The sequence below is a fragment of the Pimephales promelas genome, chromosome 16, assembly GCF_988280905.1.
Source record: "Pimephales promelas chromosome 16, fPimPro1.hap1.1, whole genome shotgun sequence".
NCBI lineage: Eukaryota > Metazoa > Chordata > Actinopteri > Cypriniformes > Leuciscidae > Pimephales > Pimephales promelas.
This window is the reverse complement of record NC_142784.1, coordinates 19563667-19578678: the sequence shown is the minus strand read 5'-3', so window position 1 is coordinate 19578678 and position 15012 is coordinate 19563667. Positions and strand designations below refer to the sequence as shown.

General features: G+C 35.6%; 3 protein-coding genes across 8 annotated transcripts in view; 2 read left to right on the top strand and 1 right to left on the bottom strand.

The window, feature by feature from the left end:
- Nucleotides 1-24: 24 nt before the first annotated feature.
- On the top strand, nt 25-6298 carry LOC120472741 (uncharacterized). 5 transcript variants are annotated; one of them, XM_089121165.1, is made up of 5 exons: nt 25-662; nt 3115-3270; nt 3398-3853; nt 3944-3994; nt 4433-6298. In XM_089121165.1, exons 2-5 carry the CDS (start codon nt 3132-3134, stop codon nt 4921-4923), a joined length of 1137 nt encoding a protein of 378 aa, XP_088977291.1. In that variant the 5' UTR covers nt 25-662; nt 3115-3131; the 3' UTR covers nt 4924-6298. The 5 variants fall into 5 exon arrangements, with proteins under 5 accessions (XP_088977291.1, XP_039518522.2, XP_088977290.1 ...); XM_039662588.2 differs by lacking the exon at nt 25-662 and adding an exon at nt 1149-1402; XM_089121164.1 differs by lacking the exon at nt 25-662 and adding an exon at nt 1151-1406.
- A 636-nt stretch (nt 6299-6934) lies between these two features.
- Nucleotides 6935-11425, bottom strand: xaf1 (XIAP associated factor 1). Its single transcript, XM_039662594.2, has 8 exons — nt 11265-11425; nt 9368-9503; nt 9106-9162; nt 8780-9011; nt 8602-8669; nt 8238-8465; nt 7656-7720; nt 6935-7557 (listed from the first exon to the last, which is right to left on the bottom strand). Exons 1-7 carry the CDS (start codon nt 11408-11410, stop codon nt 7682-7684), a joined length of 906 nt encoding a protein of 301 aa, XP_039518528.2. The 5' UTR covers nt 11411-11425; the 3' UTR covers nt 6935-7557; nt 7656-7681.
- Nucleotides 10679-15012, top strand: part of rap1gap2a (RAP1 GTPase activating protein 2a) — an 80748-nt gene continuing 76414 nt past the window's right edge. The window contains exon 1 of one of the 2 annotated variants that reach the window (XM_089121160.1): nt 10679-10697. Coding sequence is in view for 1 of the 2 variants with exons in the window: in XM_039662598.2 (XP_039518532.2) it covers nt 14741-14784 (44 nt within the window). In the remaining variant the exon portion in view is untranslated. Of the gene's footprint in view, nt 10698-14726; nt 14785-15012 lie in introns of those variants that run through there. The other variant, XM_039662598.2, reaches the window with a different exon arrangement.

Sequence of the window (15012 nt, the reverse complement as noted above, 5' to 3'; positions counted from 1 at the left end):
TTTTTAAATCTTTTTTTTTAATTTGCATTTTTATTAAATTAAAAATAACACTAAAAATATAACAAAATGTACACTATTTCCAATTAGTTTTGTTTCCAACCTTTGATTTTTCTTTTCTCCTGGGACTAGTCTGCAGACTCACTCACCATTCACTGAGATTCCATCCTTTTATAAAATGGTTACTTGGTCTCTAACATTATCCCATCTAATCTCCTTCTATGATCCACGGAAGAAAAGGACACAATTTGGGGGACAAAATTAATTTAAGCCGTTAGACAAATCTCAACGATAGTGATAATTCAATTCTGTGATCATTATAGGCCTACTCACCCTCAAGTTGTAGAAAAAAAATACTATGGAAGTCAGTGGGTCCTGTAAGGTTGCTGACAGTCTTTAAAATATCTTCCCTTGTGTTCCGCAGAAAAAAGAAATTCATACAGGGTTGAAACAACTTGAGGGTGAGAATATGATGACAGAATTTTCATTTTGAAGTGAACTATCCCTTTAAGTTTTTTCCTGACTCATGCAGGCATATTTGAGGAACTCTCAATACTCCCACCCACCGGTTGCTGCAGGCAATTACAATGCCACTCCCCATGTCTGTGAAAGAACCTCAAGATGGTGGCGTGTTGCATGGCCACATCATCACTGAACCATTAATGGTATTTTTTTTTTCTTTTCAAAAAACAAACAAATATTCATTTTCATTTGGTTGCCTTCCAAACTTCTGCTTAGATATGCATATAATACTCAATGAGTACATTGATTAAGACCTGAGGACCACAGAAGAAAGACAATAGGATTGCAACTCAATTTAATATTTCTAATTTAATCTCTTCAATGTAAGGCCTAAATTAATCCCCTCAGATGTAAGGCCTAAATGAATCCCAGTATTTCTTACTAGGAAGAATAGCCCCTTATGATTTGCATTTGTCAAATTATATGCCTTTAAATTATGTCAAACCTATGTCTTTATATATTTTATTAATATCAGACAAGGAAATCACAATTTTTATATATTTCGGTTTTTTAATAAATGTTGGAGCGCCGTATATTTACTAAAAAAATCCTATCAGATTTGGGGGAAAGCGTACAAAATCCACAAATATTTTACGCGATATTTTCAACAATGTGTATATAAAATGCAACTTAAATGTACGTTTATTTAATTGTGAGGTGCACATTCATATGCTTAGACTGGGCCACAGGGTGTTCGTGTGTAGTAGGGAATGTTTCCACACAGACAGGCACAGGGCAGGATTACTATAGAATGTTGGCGAACTATCGTTGTGGAGGGGGAAAAACACGTAGAGCTGAGTCTGCGCGACGCAGGGGATCACTGCCTACGAAGTTTATCGGGCAAGACTACACCGACAAATCCTAGGACACATTCGACCACACTGTAGGTAATTACCACACAATCTATCACTAATATCAATAGCAAGAACGTTTATCGCCGTTCCAGTGTACGCAGTTTAGATTTGACGCTAAATTCGTTCGTAAATACGTCTACGAAATGCGTGCGTAGTCCATTTTCCTACTCGGCAGGCTAGCGACAAACAAAATACAAATCCGTTCGCGTTTCCTGGACGAATGCTCGTTTCTAATGCTTGAATCTATCTTTACGTGTGTGAGCGAATACTGTACGCGAGATAATTCAGATATGGCTGATTTGAACGCTCGAGATCCACGCCGTGTGCCCGTGATGGCGTTCGCTCGATTCTCTCTGTTCCTCCTATTGCTCTCTGACGATTAGGCAGGACAACAACAAAGAAGCAGGAAGCATATGGGTACACCGGCAAGGCGGTGTGAGATCACGCCGCAATTAGTCGTAATAGTTAATTTAAAGTAAAAGGATCCTAGAAAAATGTGGATCTGTGCTTTTCCCAAATAATCTCTGTCTGTGGCTGTTCTGTCCGTTTAAAGAGCAGAACACAAGCAGCAGTCATCACATTATTAAGCAGAGTATTTGTCAGACGCACACACATTTATATGTGTGTGTGTGTGTGTGTTTATTTTGGTGATGCAAAGCTGATTACTCAGCCATTACTCCAGTCTTCAGTGAAATAATTCTATACTGATTTATTATCAATGTTGGAAACAGTTATGCCGGTTAAATTTCCTTTATAACCTATGAGACTTTTTTCAGGATTCATTGATGAATAAAAAGACCAAATAAATGGCATTCATTTAAAATGGAAATCTTTTGTAACAACAACCTTTCAAAAGTTTGGGGTCGTCATTCTTTTGTCCTTTCTTTTTTTGAAAGAAATTAATACTTTTACTCAGCAAGGATGTGTTAAAATGATAAATTATATTTTTAAAAATAGTTTCTATTTTGAATAAATGCTGTTCTTTTTAGTACCAAATCAGCATATTCAAATTTTTTCTGAAGGATCATGTGACACTGAAGACTGGAGTACTGATGCTGAAAATTCAGCTTTGCATCACTGAAAAAAAAAAGATAATTTTGAGTATATTTAAATAGAAAATCATTATTTTAAATGGTAATGATATTACACAATATTCTTTATATATATATATATATATATATATATATATATATATATATATATATATATATATATATATATATATATAGTGCAATGGAATAAGAACAGGTTAGTTAAAATGAATTCGAGGATGAATGAGTTGAATGATAAAAAATGTATTGCATTCAGAAATGAATGTAAAAAATAACTATTTTTTATTGTAGATAAATAATGTCAGGTCTTTGGTCGACTCATATGTTTTCCATATTCAAGGGGAAAATTAATATTATTGTTAAAAAATAAATAAATTGGTCACACCACCACTTTTTTGTGCAAATGGTGTATTGTGAACAGCATCATCCTGTACAATCTTTTTTGATACTTGATGTTTTGCATATCCAAATAAAAAACTGTTTCTATTTTAATGCTTATATTAGCATGAACATATTTCTGTTATTTCTGTTCTGTTAGTTAAAATGAATTAGAGGATGAATGAGTTAAATGATGCTGCTTTTGGATGAATAATAATAATAATAATGTATTTATTATTTCAGCCATATAATTCATGGAAACCTTCTGATAGATGCTAAATCTGATCGATTTAGTTTGTGATTGGTAACAGTTTTCGAAAGAGGAAGGATGTCGGAATTTCTGCCATACCCTTACAGAGGGCCAGGAGGTGCTTTGATGCGCTTTAAGAAAAGGAAGTCACGCTTCACGTTCCAGGAGGTCGAACTTCTCCTCAGCGAGGTGCAGAAAAAACGGCATATTCTAGTTGGTAAGACATACCTTTTTATTTTTACATCACATCGTGCAATAGGATCTGATTTTCAGTGATTTGAAAGTCTCAAAGATGCTTTGCATACATGAAGGATTCTAGTTAAATAAACTCATGTCTTCAACAGGAAAGTTCAACAGGGGCATTTCGAAGGAACTGAAAAACCGCACTTGGGCGGATCTGACCGCACGTATCAATGAGGTCAGTGAGTGTCACAGAGAAGTTATTGAAGTCATCAAGAAATGGGCAGACCTCAAATGCGACACCAAACGGAGGGTGGCTGCCATGAGGGCATCGGGAGCCACGACTACCCAAATCGCACAAGAGCTGTCACCCATAGAAACCATGGTGCACCAGATCCTTCAGTTGTCTAACCCTCACAAAAATGTGAGCAATTTGGCAATCGATGACCAAATGGATGACGAAGACGAAGACATTCCAGGTCTCGCTGAGATACCACATAGCTCCTCACACATGGAAAATGGCAGGCCTCATTCGTTTAGTTTACCAATGCCACCTCCTTTCCACACTGGTATCCCAAGCAAAGGAGAAATGGTGCTTCCCACACACATGATGTTTAGCGGTGAGTTCCTTCCTTAGTGAGTAATTTTTAAGGTTATTCGTTACTAAATGTTTAAATAATAAGTTGGTAATTTTGTTTTTGTATTGATAGATTCAGCAGTGCCTCTTTTAGACCTCCACACTGACATGTCAGAAAAGGAAGGTAAGTGATAATAATGCAGAGCTACTTGCCATACATTTTAAAAATGCATAAAAAAATCCAGTTCGTACATTAAGTGAAATGCATCTCTTCTACAATGAGCAGGTTTTTAATTGAAACGCTTTTATTCACCATGTAGTGCAATTCCCTAAAAAAACATGATGAATGTTTATTTATATATATATTATATTTGAAGAAAAAAAGAAAGGCAATTGAAATGTTTTTTTGGGGAAAAATATGATTGTAAAAAATAATAATGTCCCTGTTTATTGTTGATAAATAATGTCAGGTCTCGGTCATGTTTTTCATATATAAGGGAAAAATGAATATTATTGTTAAAAATAAATAAACTTTTTTTACATGATGTTTTGCAGATCCAAATAAAAAACTGTTTCTATTTTAATACTTATATTAGCATGAACATATTTCTGTTCCTTCCAGGTGGAAACATGCAGTTTATTGAAACAGGAAACCAACCAAATCAGAGTCCTGTTGTTATCCCTGGATTCCTCAGCCATCCCATTGCTGAGAAGAACCAAGTTCGAGAAAAAGCGAATCACAACACATATAACGGGCCTTCCGCCACCAGGACCTCAGCATTTATTGCACCTTCTGGGGCCGCCTCATCATCACGTCCAGCTCCTGTTCGGATCCCTCCCCAACCTGCTTCCATGGAACCCCGCAGTCTGCAGGAACGTTTATCCCAGAGTGCCTCGCTCAGCCTGCAGGAACAGCAGGGCACTACACTGCTGATCGGGTCGCTGTCTCGCTCGCTGGAGTCGCTCGCGGAGTCGGTGCAGAAATTAGTCCACACCCAGCAGCAGTATTCACGCGACACCTTACAACTGCAGCGTGAAACGCTCCACGTCCTACGTGACTTCTCCTCCAACGCCTTGACACTCCTGCAGGACAAGTTCAACGGACATCCATAGCTTCTGAACACCGCAACGCTATGCTACCGACTGCTACAACTGGGAGCAAGTTACATAAGCAATGAATGCTAATAGCACAGAAAATACAATAAGCTGAGGATATTGTGACACTAGAGTATATGGCAATCTTTAAATATCTTATATATTGAGTTACAGGACTAAAAAGTTTTCCCTGTTTATAACATAATAACCAAAATGAGAAGCATCGGGAGCTGAAATGGGTTCTTTGTAGAGCTCCTCATATATACTGAATGATATTTTCAGTAGACGACTGGGTCTCATAGACTGTTTGGACCAATTATGTGCTGTTATACAGGTAATATAATAGGCAAAATGTATTTAAGATAATTCTATTTGTGGTGCATTTTAACATATTGCAAAGTGGCCATGAAGTTGGGTGGTTTTAATTTATGTAATCTGATTTTACGGTCTTCTTTATTTGGTTTTGTTATTCTGAAATTCTTTTAAATCAGTTTTTGACAGTTCTGCTGTAAATGTTTTAATCTTTTAGCCAATGTGCATTATCTGTTATTAGTAGTTTCTCTTCACTTGAATTTCCAAAGACTCGTTAGTGTGTGTTTTTTTTTTTTTTTTTTTTTTTTTTCCGGATGTGATTTTGAATAGTGATTGAAGGCACATTATCTTAGATGTAGCTCCTATGGACCTGTGTTTGATCTCCCAGAAATGAAAAGTCAGCACACTGTCAAAAGATGTCTCCTACTTTAAAACCCAATGTCAAAGATAAAAATAAAATGTATAATTTGAAATAATAGTTTAAAAATCAGTATTGTGTTTTTCTCCTTACGATTAAGTGCAACAGGTAATCGGGAAAAGTGGGAAAATTGGTTTTGGCTGCCATATGTAATTTTATTTGTTCTATACACAAGGTATTCTCGATGCTTGCCACTGTAGTCACTTGGACCGTTTTAATCATGTGTCTACTGACTTTTCTGGGCTGGCAGATTTCAATTACCTATAGCAGCCTATGGAGGAGTGAGACCGCTCTCAGATTTCATCAAAAATATCTTAATTTGTGTTCCGTTATATCTTAATTTGTATTTGTTAAGATGAGCGAAAGTCTTATGGGGTTGGAACAACATGAGGGTGAGTAATTACTGACAGAATTTTCATTTTTGGGTGAACTAACCCTTTAATAGAGTAATGTTTTACTGTCAGTGCAGGGGCACTCTGATTGTAGTCTGTTACTTATGCCAAATTACACGACAGAAATTGTAGTTAGCAACATAATCTAATTGCACATTTAATGTAATCGTATTACTTTTTGATTACCTTTGTCCTACCTCATTCATAACTGAACTGCAGGGGGTTTGTGAGTTTAATGAAAAGCTAATAATTAAATCATAAAAATGTCAAATTATAATAAAAATTCCTTCCAAAGACAGCAATACATGCAATTTCATAAAACTAGAGGACTTTCTGAATGATTTTTTTTTTAGAAAGAAAACTTTAAAACATGAAAGGGACAATCAATAAATTGTGATTGATTTACTGCCCTTCTGTGAATAATATGTAATCAATAAAGTCTGATTATGCATATTCTTATATAACATCGGAATATTGAATATTATATATTCATATAAGAATGCGTAATATTACTTTTCGGAATCTGATTATGGGATCCAGATTACCAATGGGATGTCTGAATATGAAACATTTGAATACGAATAGACTCGATGTTGATAACTGTGTGAAAGTGTCCTCGGTCTGTGAAAAGGGTTCATTGCTTTGTGCATTAACATTTTTTTAATTTAACCAGTCAAATTCAACAGTGGATGCTTTATAAATCTTAAAGTTATTTATAATCTACTTTGTATAATCTGTTTTGTTAACAGATGAAGGGGGAAAAACAGTTGAAGTTAATATTGTTCAACAACACTGGTTTCTCACAAAGGAATACAAAAAAATTACACTAGATGTCACTGTTGCACTTTTGTTGCCAAGTGCAGGAGAACAAGTGGGGGGGAGAAAGCAATTTACAAACGGACAAATAGACCGTTAAAAGACATTTTTATATATTTTAACATTAGTTAAATACATCAATTAAGTAATAATCATTAAAAGATATGATAGGAATATTAAGAAAAGGCCCTCCTGACTGAAACCGCCATCTTGTGGTTTGTTGTCTTTCCCATAGATTTCTCCTGATTTTCATAAACTTCATCTGGTAGAGCTGGATCCTCAAGGCATTTCATACAAAGGTATGTGGATGGTAGCATAGAGAGAACTAACTTAGTCAGAATACATCGCACACAAAATCTTTTCATGCACTTCATACAAATAGTTTGGTTGCCTTATGTTATCTTTTATTTTTTACTACACAAGGTTAGTCTAGATATAACATGCAGGAAGTTTTAAACAAATAATAATCATAAACAGGGTTAAAAGGCAGTAGTCAGAAAATAAAGTATAAACATAAAGTACCTGCACTCAACGCAAAGCTTTTTGCATTACTTTTTAAAGTGACATTATTATCAAATTAAAATCAGACAACATGAGCATTGTAAACTTTTTTTTAGTCTCTGTATCTTCAAAGTACTTCAGTATGTATTTCCACAACTAAATTTTCTTTATTATTATTTGTGATGATGGATGAGTTTGCAGTTTTCAGCAACCCTGTAAGATAAATCATACATTTATTACAATTCATGAATGGCATCAGTTGCATTGCAAAGTTATACTGGTGATACATAATGTATTATTTGTATACTTACACATTTAGCTTTGCTTTCACCAGCCATCATGCCAGGTTTAGATGTTTGTATAATTCACATTTTTTCTTTAAAAAACAAAAAAAAAAACAATATAAATATCTATAAATACAATTAATCATCAGTAAATATTGTATATCATATTAGTGTAGAATAACAGTAGAGGCTCAAATGTACATCATTTACAGTATTATTGAAAAGTTTGGGGTCCCTTTTCTAAAAAAAAAAAGATGTATCTAAAATGTATCATGTGACACTGAATACTGGAGTAATGATGCTGAAAATTCAGATTTGCCAAAATTAAACATTTTGAAATTTAATAAAATAGAAAACAGTTCTTTTAAATTGTAATAATATTTCACAACATTACTTTTTTACTGTAGTTTCATCAAATAAATGCAGCCTTAGTGAGCAAAATGATACAAACTTATCAACGGTAGTGTATTCATTTTGGTATAATAAATCTTCTAATCCAAAGTATTAATTAAATCAACAAAAAAAATGAATGTTCAGATTGTTGACTGCTGTTAAGTCCGCACAAGTTTAAAATATCATTATGTACCAGTACCACACACAGACTAGTACCTCGTGCCACTCGAGTGTCTTTACAGGAAGAGCCAGATGACAGAGCGGACAGCTGCTTATCTTATTCAGGTCCATGTCAAGATTTTTGTCTCTCTTTGTCTTTTGCAATGATGAGAAGGAGAAAGCTGCAGCCGTAGCGCCTGGAGCACTGGCATTTCCAGCTTCGAAATTTTCATCCGAGTCATCATCCGAATCGTCTGCATTCTGTGAAATCTGGTTGCAACTCAGCTAGTCAAAGGGAATAATAAAAGATTTGCTGCGTTCAAAAGAGGTTTTCATAATCACTGTACATAAATACATGAAATATCTTGCATAAATATGAAATATATATTTATGTAATATCTTATTTATTTCCATATTTTACCTGGTGATCCTTCAGTTTGTCTGAGGAAATGTATGTCAGACAATTCTGACACTGCAACATGGTCGGCTCTGGAGATAACAGATATGCTAAATCAGTATTTTACAATGATAATACCCAGAACTTGGCGATTCTATACCTATAACAATGTTTAAAACTGATTGTGTCTTGATGAACAAACCGGCAGTGTCAGATGCATCATCGTCAGGGACAAGGTCCTCTGATGTTGTTGGAGTGGTAGTTGAGCAGATCTGAGCGTGATCAAGCTGGTCCACCAGTTTGACATACCGGCCACAGTCGGAGCAGAGCTCGGTCCGACTCCCACAGGACACTTTGTGCTCTTTCAGGTTGCTCAGAGGAAGCTCGAGCTGACAAAACTCACAGATCTGAGGCCTTTCGGAGCACTCGTCTTTCTAAAAGACAGAAACAACAAAGGAATAAGTGAAAAAAACAACAACGAACACCCGGAGCTCATCAGCTTAAATAGGTGTAAGATGAAATATTCACCTCGTGGTCCAACAAATGCCTTCGCTCCATCTTTTTATTGCACATCTTACATTTTACCTGTGAGACATGATGAAAATGAGACCACAACAGTATTTTAGAGGTTGGAGATTGCAATGATGGCTAAAAAGCAACACGAGTGGGAAACGTCAGTAGGAAAATGCAACAAAAATCTTGTTTTGTGAGTGTGACAAACAGGGCTAAGAGCTTGTAAAAAGGAGCATGGATCAGAATGTTAAGCCGTGTTGAGTGTTGCGGTTATGACCTGTGCGTGCTGTTCGGTTTTATGCTCCTCCAGCTGATCTCGAGGGATAGTGTCATTGCAGTCAGGGCATTTACACAGAAACCTCTTACAGTGTGGTTCATGGAGGTCATAGTTTGCCTTTGCCACCTCTTTATTGCTGCATAAAAAACATTAATAGAGACTCTTTACAGGGACTGGAAGATGTAAACATTGGGATTGTACATGTTTTCTTAACCCTAGAATGCACCAAAAAAACAAACAAACAAAAAAACAACAACAAAAGAATTAAACATTCAACCATATTGGAATGGTTTTCTTAAAGTAAATATCCTCACATTTCTCACAGATCATGTGGAAATTAAATTAGCTGACAAGGCAGAACATTTCACATAAGATTTTCACCTTTCTAAGCATAACTTTTAGGCAGAGTTTGCACATCTTAATGGGCTTTATGCCCAGCTGCACTACTTCCTGAACTTCAGCCAGCTCCTTGTTTCCTGTCTGCAGTTATTGGCCAAATTGATTAATCCAGGTGTGCCTGACCTCAGTTGTCATGGCAACAATAATCAGACACACCTGAATTAATCAATTTGGCCAATAATGGCAGACAGGAAACAAGAAGCTGGCTGAAGTTCAGGAAGTAGTGCAGCTGGGCATAAAGCCCATTTGTTTGGACAGCTCTCCTTTCCTGTAGCTTTTCTCTACTCGTCTACTGCATCTTAAATCACATAGTGTTTGAGTATATTATTATTGACAAAAATGTATCCAAGAAATACTGTTTAATCATAGTTCCCCATAAGACCACCATATATTTCGTGAATGAATGAATCATTCTTTTGAGTCAGATGAATGAATCGGTTGATCAAACTAAAAAAAAAAAAGGTCTGAATCATATGTCTGAACGGGAAAGGGTGTATGATTGATTTTTTTATATAAAATGCAGAATTTTGATTTAATTGTTTTAATGCTTTATAAATTAAAGTGTTTTTGTATCACTTTGTATCCCCTTCTTGTTATTTAAATACAAACAGAACGGATCTGAATGATTTGTTCGCGAATCAGAATAATCAGTTCAACACTGACTCAATGAACCAGTCGCAGTTCACTAGAGGTTTAGAGTTGTTACTTAAATCGGCTAGTTTCTCACATAAAGCTAACTATAGCTTCATGACATTTGAATGCGCATGAGTCATACTTCTGAATCTATGATAAGTAACGTTAGCATACGTTTATGTTATTTTTTTCATAGAACCTCCAGTCACGTTGGATAAAGTTACCTTTCCAAAATCAACATGTTGTGATCCACGGAAGAAAGAAAGTCCTACGATTTTAGAAGGACGTGAGAGTGAGGGTGAGTAGCATGCTATTATAGTAACAATGCTATTATGTTAGGGTGAGTAACAATGCTATTATGCCAGAATTTGTGGGTGAACTAAGCTATAATTATATCAAGTTAATAGCTAACAGGCTAAATTGTTTAGGTCACAATAGCCTTAAGCTTAATAGTGTTACAATTATTTACTATAATCTGTTCAATTAATATGAATGATTCAGCAAATTATACCAAAGCAAATGAAATACGTCGACATGTTAGTTTTAATTAAAATTCACAATTTTATAGAACGTAAACTGCCCTGTCAGCCAGACCTGGCCTTCATAGAAATAGTTTCACTTTGTTAAATTAGGCCACAGTTATCAACACCATATAAAGAAAAGGTCATTATTGTTGTGTACTAAAGTAGAACATTTTTTGTGTGTGTGTTTGTTTTCGTTTTTAATGCTGCTGTTGACAGAGATAAATTTGTCATGATGATATCGTCTAAAACTCGACGAATATGTCTGTTTGCATCGGCAATGAACATAACTAGATCTTAAATCTCTTATGCGTTATGTTTGCAATACATTGTAAAACACTCACCAGTGAGTACACAGAATCAGTTCTTCAGCAGTGTCCATAGTTAGACTGGCTACTAGAGAGAGATGTCTAGTGCTGGGGTTGTCGATTTCACTTACTCTGAACCGAAAGTAGAACCGAAACTTAACAGGTGGCGTAAGTAACATCATCTCGCTAAAATGCTCTTGTTTTCTAAGTACAGTAAGTTACAACATTCATATTGCCTTGCTGTGGTGAAAAACAGTCAACACTTCACTTGACATCCAATTGAAGCAACATGGTAGCCTCCTGTACAGTCTATGTTGCATTAGCCAAACACATTAAGGATGGCTCATTACCATGGTTACATTAAAAGGTTAACCCCCAAAGCCCCAGAACCCACCTTTATCATGGATGGATGCACGTTGATGGACTTCAAAACTGAAAAGACCATTCACTGCCATTATAAAGCTAATTAAACTCTATATATTCAGGGGTTGAATAATTTTGAGACTTCCAAAGTCATTAAAAGTTGCAATTTCCGTTGAATTTGCAGAAGTACTTGTTGAGCTATTTCAATTACTTTTGTTTGATTTGTTGCAAACAGTTGAAAGTCTGTAAAGTTTGCCATTAAACATGATTTTCAATCAATAATTTACACAGAGGGGTATGTTTCATATGGCTATCCCTGAACAAGATATTTGAATGCGTTGTTTTGTTGTCATTTGTTGTTTTTAGCCAGCTTGTTTCAATGAGAAAGGAAGCAATAGATGTAACCCTTCCGAGTGAAGTATACGTATTACGTAGTTTACTCATTTACAATGTGCATTAATATGGATCAGTTCATGGTGTTCATCTTTGTATCTTCTCTGGATGATTATTGCTCAACTCACATATACTATCACTTAAGTGAAACATTAGGAGTCTGACAGACTGCTGGATGGATGTCCCTTGTTGGCCCCATTAGCAGATCACTTATGTTGACTCTGTAGTTCAAGATTTTATTGAGCTGTTAGTTTAAAAAAAAATGTTCTCAAAATTATTGAACAAGGCTTTTGTATTAAGGCCTCGGAGACATCAGCAGCTAATGGATGTTTGTCAGCAGAAACAGCACAGGAGTGGACAGCTGTGTCACGCCAGGGGAATCACAGTAATTACGGTATTGAGTTTCGCGTTTTCACTATCACCGCAGATGGGTGTGGACAGAGGACTTAAATTCCGCCTGCAATGTCTGATCAGAATTGTGATCAACATTAGAGGTGACACCCGGGTAATCTGGCCCGATGTTGCTTTACATAAACAAGCAAATTATTTTAGGGTAGGATTGTATGCTGCAGGCCTGTTTTTCTTGGATGTTTGTGTGTGTGTGCGCGCTTATATAATATTAAAGTTCACAAGTCCTTGCTGCACCGGTCAGACCAGCAGCACAGTTGTAAGCATTACAGGGTTGTTTTAGCATTAATTCAACATTTACAGAGAGTGGAGTTCAGCTCTCCTTTCCTTGGTGATTTATATTATCAGTTTCTGATCAGATTGCTTTTATGAGCAGATCGGGGACATCCAAAAAGAATGAATGATTATGAAACTAAATATTGTTTTAAAGCATCGGAGACCAGTGTCACAACAATTTCACAATAAAGTGACCTTGGGATTTTTACTAAATGTATTAAGATACATTTTTATGCACCTTTATCACCATTAATTTATCCTATTTTAATATAATAATAATAATAATAATAAACTATTTTTATAGCACCTTTCATACAAGAAATTCAGTTAATCAAAATAAATCCATTACAATAGGCACATTAATTGAATTGTATTCATTTACTATTATAATTTATACATTTTAATTGATAATATATAATTAAAGTAACATATTTATTATTTATTTATTTATTTATAATATGCATCAAAATAATGCATTTTTATTTTAAAATTAATATTTACTTTTTAATTAATAATATATTAAATAAATATTATATTAAATATAATTTTAAAAGCTAAAATAAAAAGATATGCTTTCTTTTATAAATATTTTGTATATTGTAATGTAAATTTTATAGTGTATTAAAGGTACAATATGTAGGATTTTTGCAATAAAATACCCAAAAACCACTAGGCCTATGTTATAAAGTTTGTTTAGTTGATTACTTACAATAAACCCAATGTTTCCAACTATTTGTAAATTGTGAGAAAATTGCGATTTTAACCGAGGAAACGGCGGGACGTGTCAGCAAGAGTGAGGAGTCGCCAGTCAACGGCGTCATATCCGCGTTACCCTCGGTTTCTGCTAATACTGCCATAGTAACCATGGTGACAGACGTGGACAACTGGGTTATGCTTAACAAGATGCTCACACTGTTGTTTTGTCCTAACATTTTGGACCATGGATGGACTTTGAGACATAAAGAGTACTAGAACTAAGATCAACATCTTTCGAGATACCGAGAGCTCCACATCCGCGACTAACTTCGACTTGACAGAGACGCGAGTTTTCCATTTGCTTTATTAGACAGGTGATTAAATGTACGTAAAACGAATCAATCTTATTTAGTTCAATATGATAAAATGTTATAATCTGTATGTTATTCTAATGTTGATCTAGCTTACTGTTAGTCTCATACAGCCAACAAACAACCTAACTAACGTTAACAAAATTCAACACACTCAAATGCCGTTTAATAGTGTAACGTTAACTGATAGAGGAAGTGAAACAGCTCTGCGTTACCTCTAGTTTAATTCGTCTAATAAACTGACCTGTGAGTAATTTATTAATCCAGCACTTGTGTGTATTTCGGTAGAATGAAATGTCCTTATTCCTTTATATCCGCGGGACTCGCGTTGCGTGTGGCGCTGGTACGTCTCTCATCAGCAATCGCGTTCCCTGCTTCATACCACAGTCATGTTAAAAACATCACTGTATTGACTCATCCATAAACGATCCATCAGCTTGACGACAAGATTCATAATTCCGCTTTATGCTTTCATCAAAATACGCCTTCGTTATTGTAAGTGATTAGCGACCCCTGGTGGCCAAAAATTACATACTGTACGTTTAAATATACGGTATTATGGTATAATAGATAGCACACAATATATAGCCTATTTTATTGATTAAGCAAACACTTTCTTTTTTTGTTAACTTGTCTACAGCCCATCTTACATTCGGTTTGTTGGCATATACACTTGAATTAAACTACAAGCTGATGGATTTCTTTTCAGTTCAGAGGGAAGTCACACCTCTAGCTGGCTGTCAAACATAGCAGTGCCATATGCTCATTTTTAAATCCTACAAAATCTGGTCATATTATTGCAGGGAAAAGAACAGGTTGATAAAATGTGAATCCTTATGTGAAATCATTATCGGCTTTATGCTATACATATGTTCATCCAACCAAACCTTATGGCAGAACTCCAAAGAACATTTCCAAAGAGGGTTACCAAGGCAACCCCAGAAAGTGAACCAATTAGAAGGCGCAATGGCTCTCAAACACTAAACTGCCAAGAGATTGAAGGAGATGGAGACAACAGCTCTAAACAAACTGACAAATGAAAGAACCAGGTAATGATCAACAGGCTCTTTTAGTGAAAGATTGCAGGGTGAGCGAGGATAAGGGTTGATTCGGTTTTCTTACCTAGGTTTGGACGTTTCTAGAAAACTCATTAGTTGTGGTTCATATTTATGACGCACTGCACGTGAATCCAGATTATTGATGTTCCTCCAGTATGTGCAGATGAGGGTGTGTGTGTGGACATTGATCTGACTGGACCCCAGCGGTGGCTGACTGCA

Bases quoted from the DNA above. Each gene is read 5' to 3' on its own strand.
- LOC120472741 (XM_089121165.1), top strand. From the start codon at position 3,132: ATGTCGGAATTTCTGCCATACCCTTACAGAGGGCCAGGAGGTGCTTTG. The intron at 3,271-3,397 runs GTAAGACATACC...TGTCTTCAACAG, and splicing joins AAAACGGCATATTCTAGTTG to GAAAGTTCAACAGGGGCATT. The intron at 3,854-3,943 runs GTGAGTTCCTTC...TTGTATTGATAG, and splicing joins CACACACATGATGTTTAGCG to ATTCAGCAGTGCCTCTTTTA.
- xaf1 (XM_039662594.2), bottom strand. From the start codon at position 11,410: ATGATGTTACTTACGCCACCTGTTAAGTTTCGGTTCTACTTTCGGTTC. The intron at 9,504-11,264 runs GTGAGTGTTTTA...TTTTTTATGCAG, and splicing joins CTGATTCTGTGTACTCACTG to CAATAAAGAGGTGGCAAAGG. The intron at 8,670-8,779 runs GTTTGTTCATCA...TGTTATCTCCAG, and splicing joins TGATGCATCTGACACTGCCG to AGCCGACCATGTTGCAGTGT.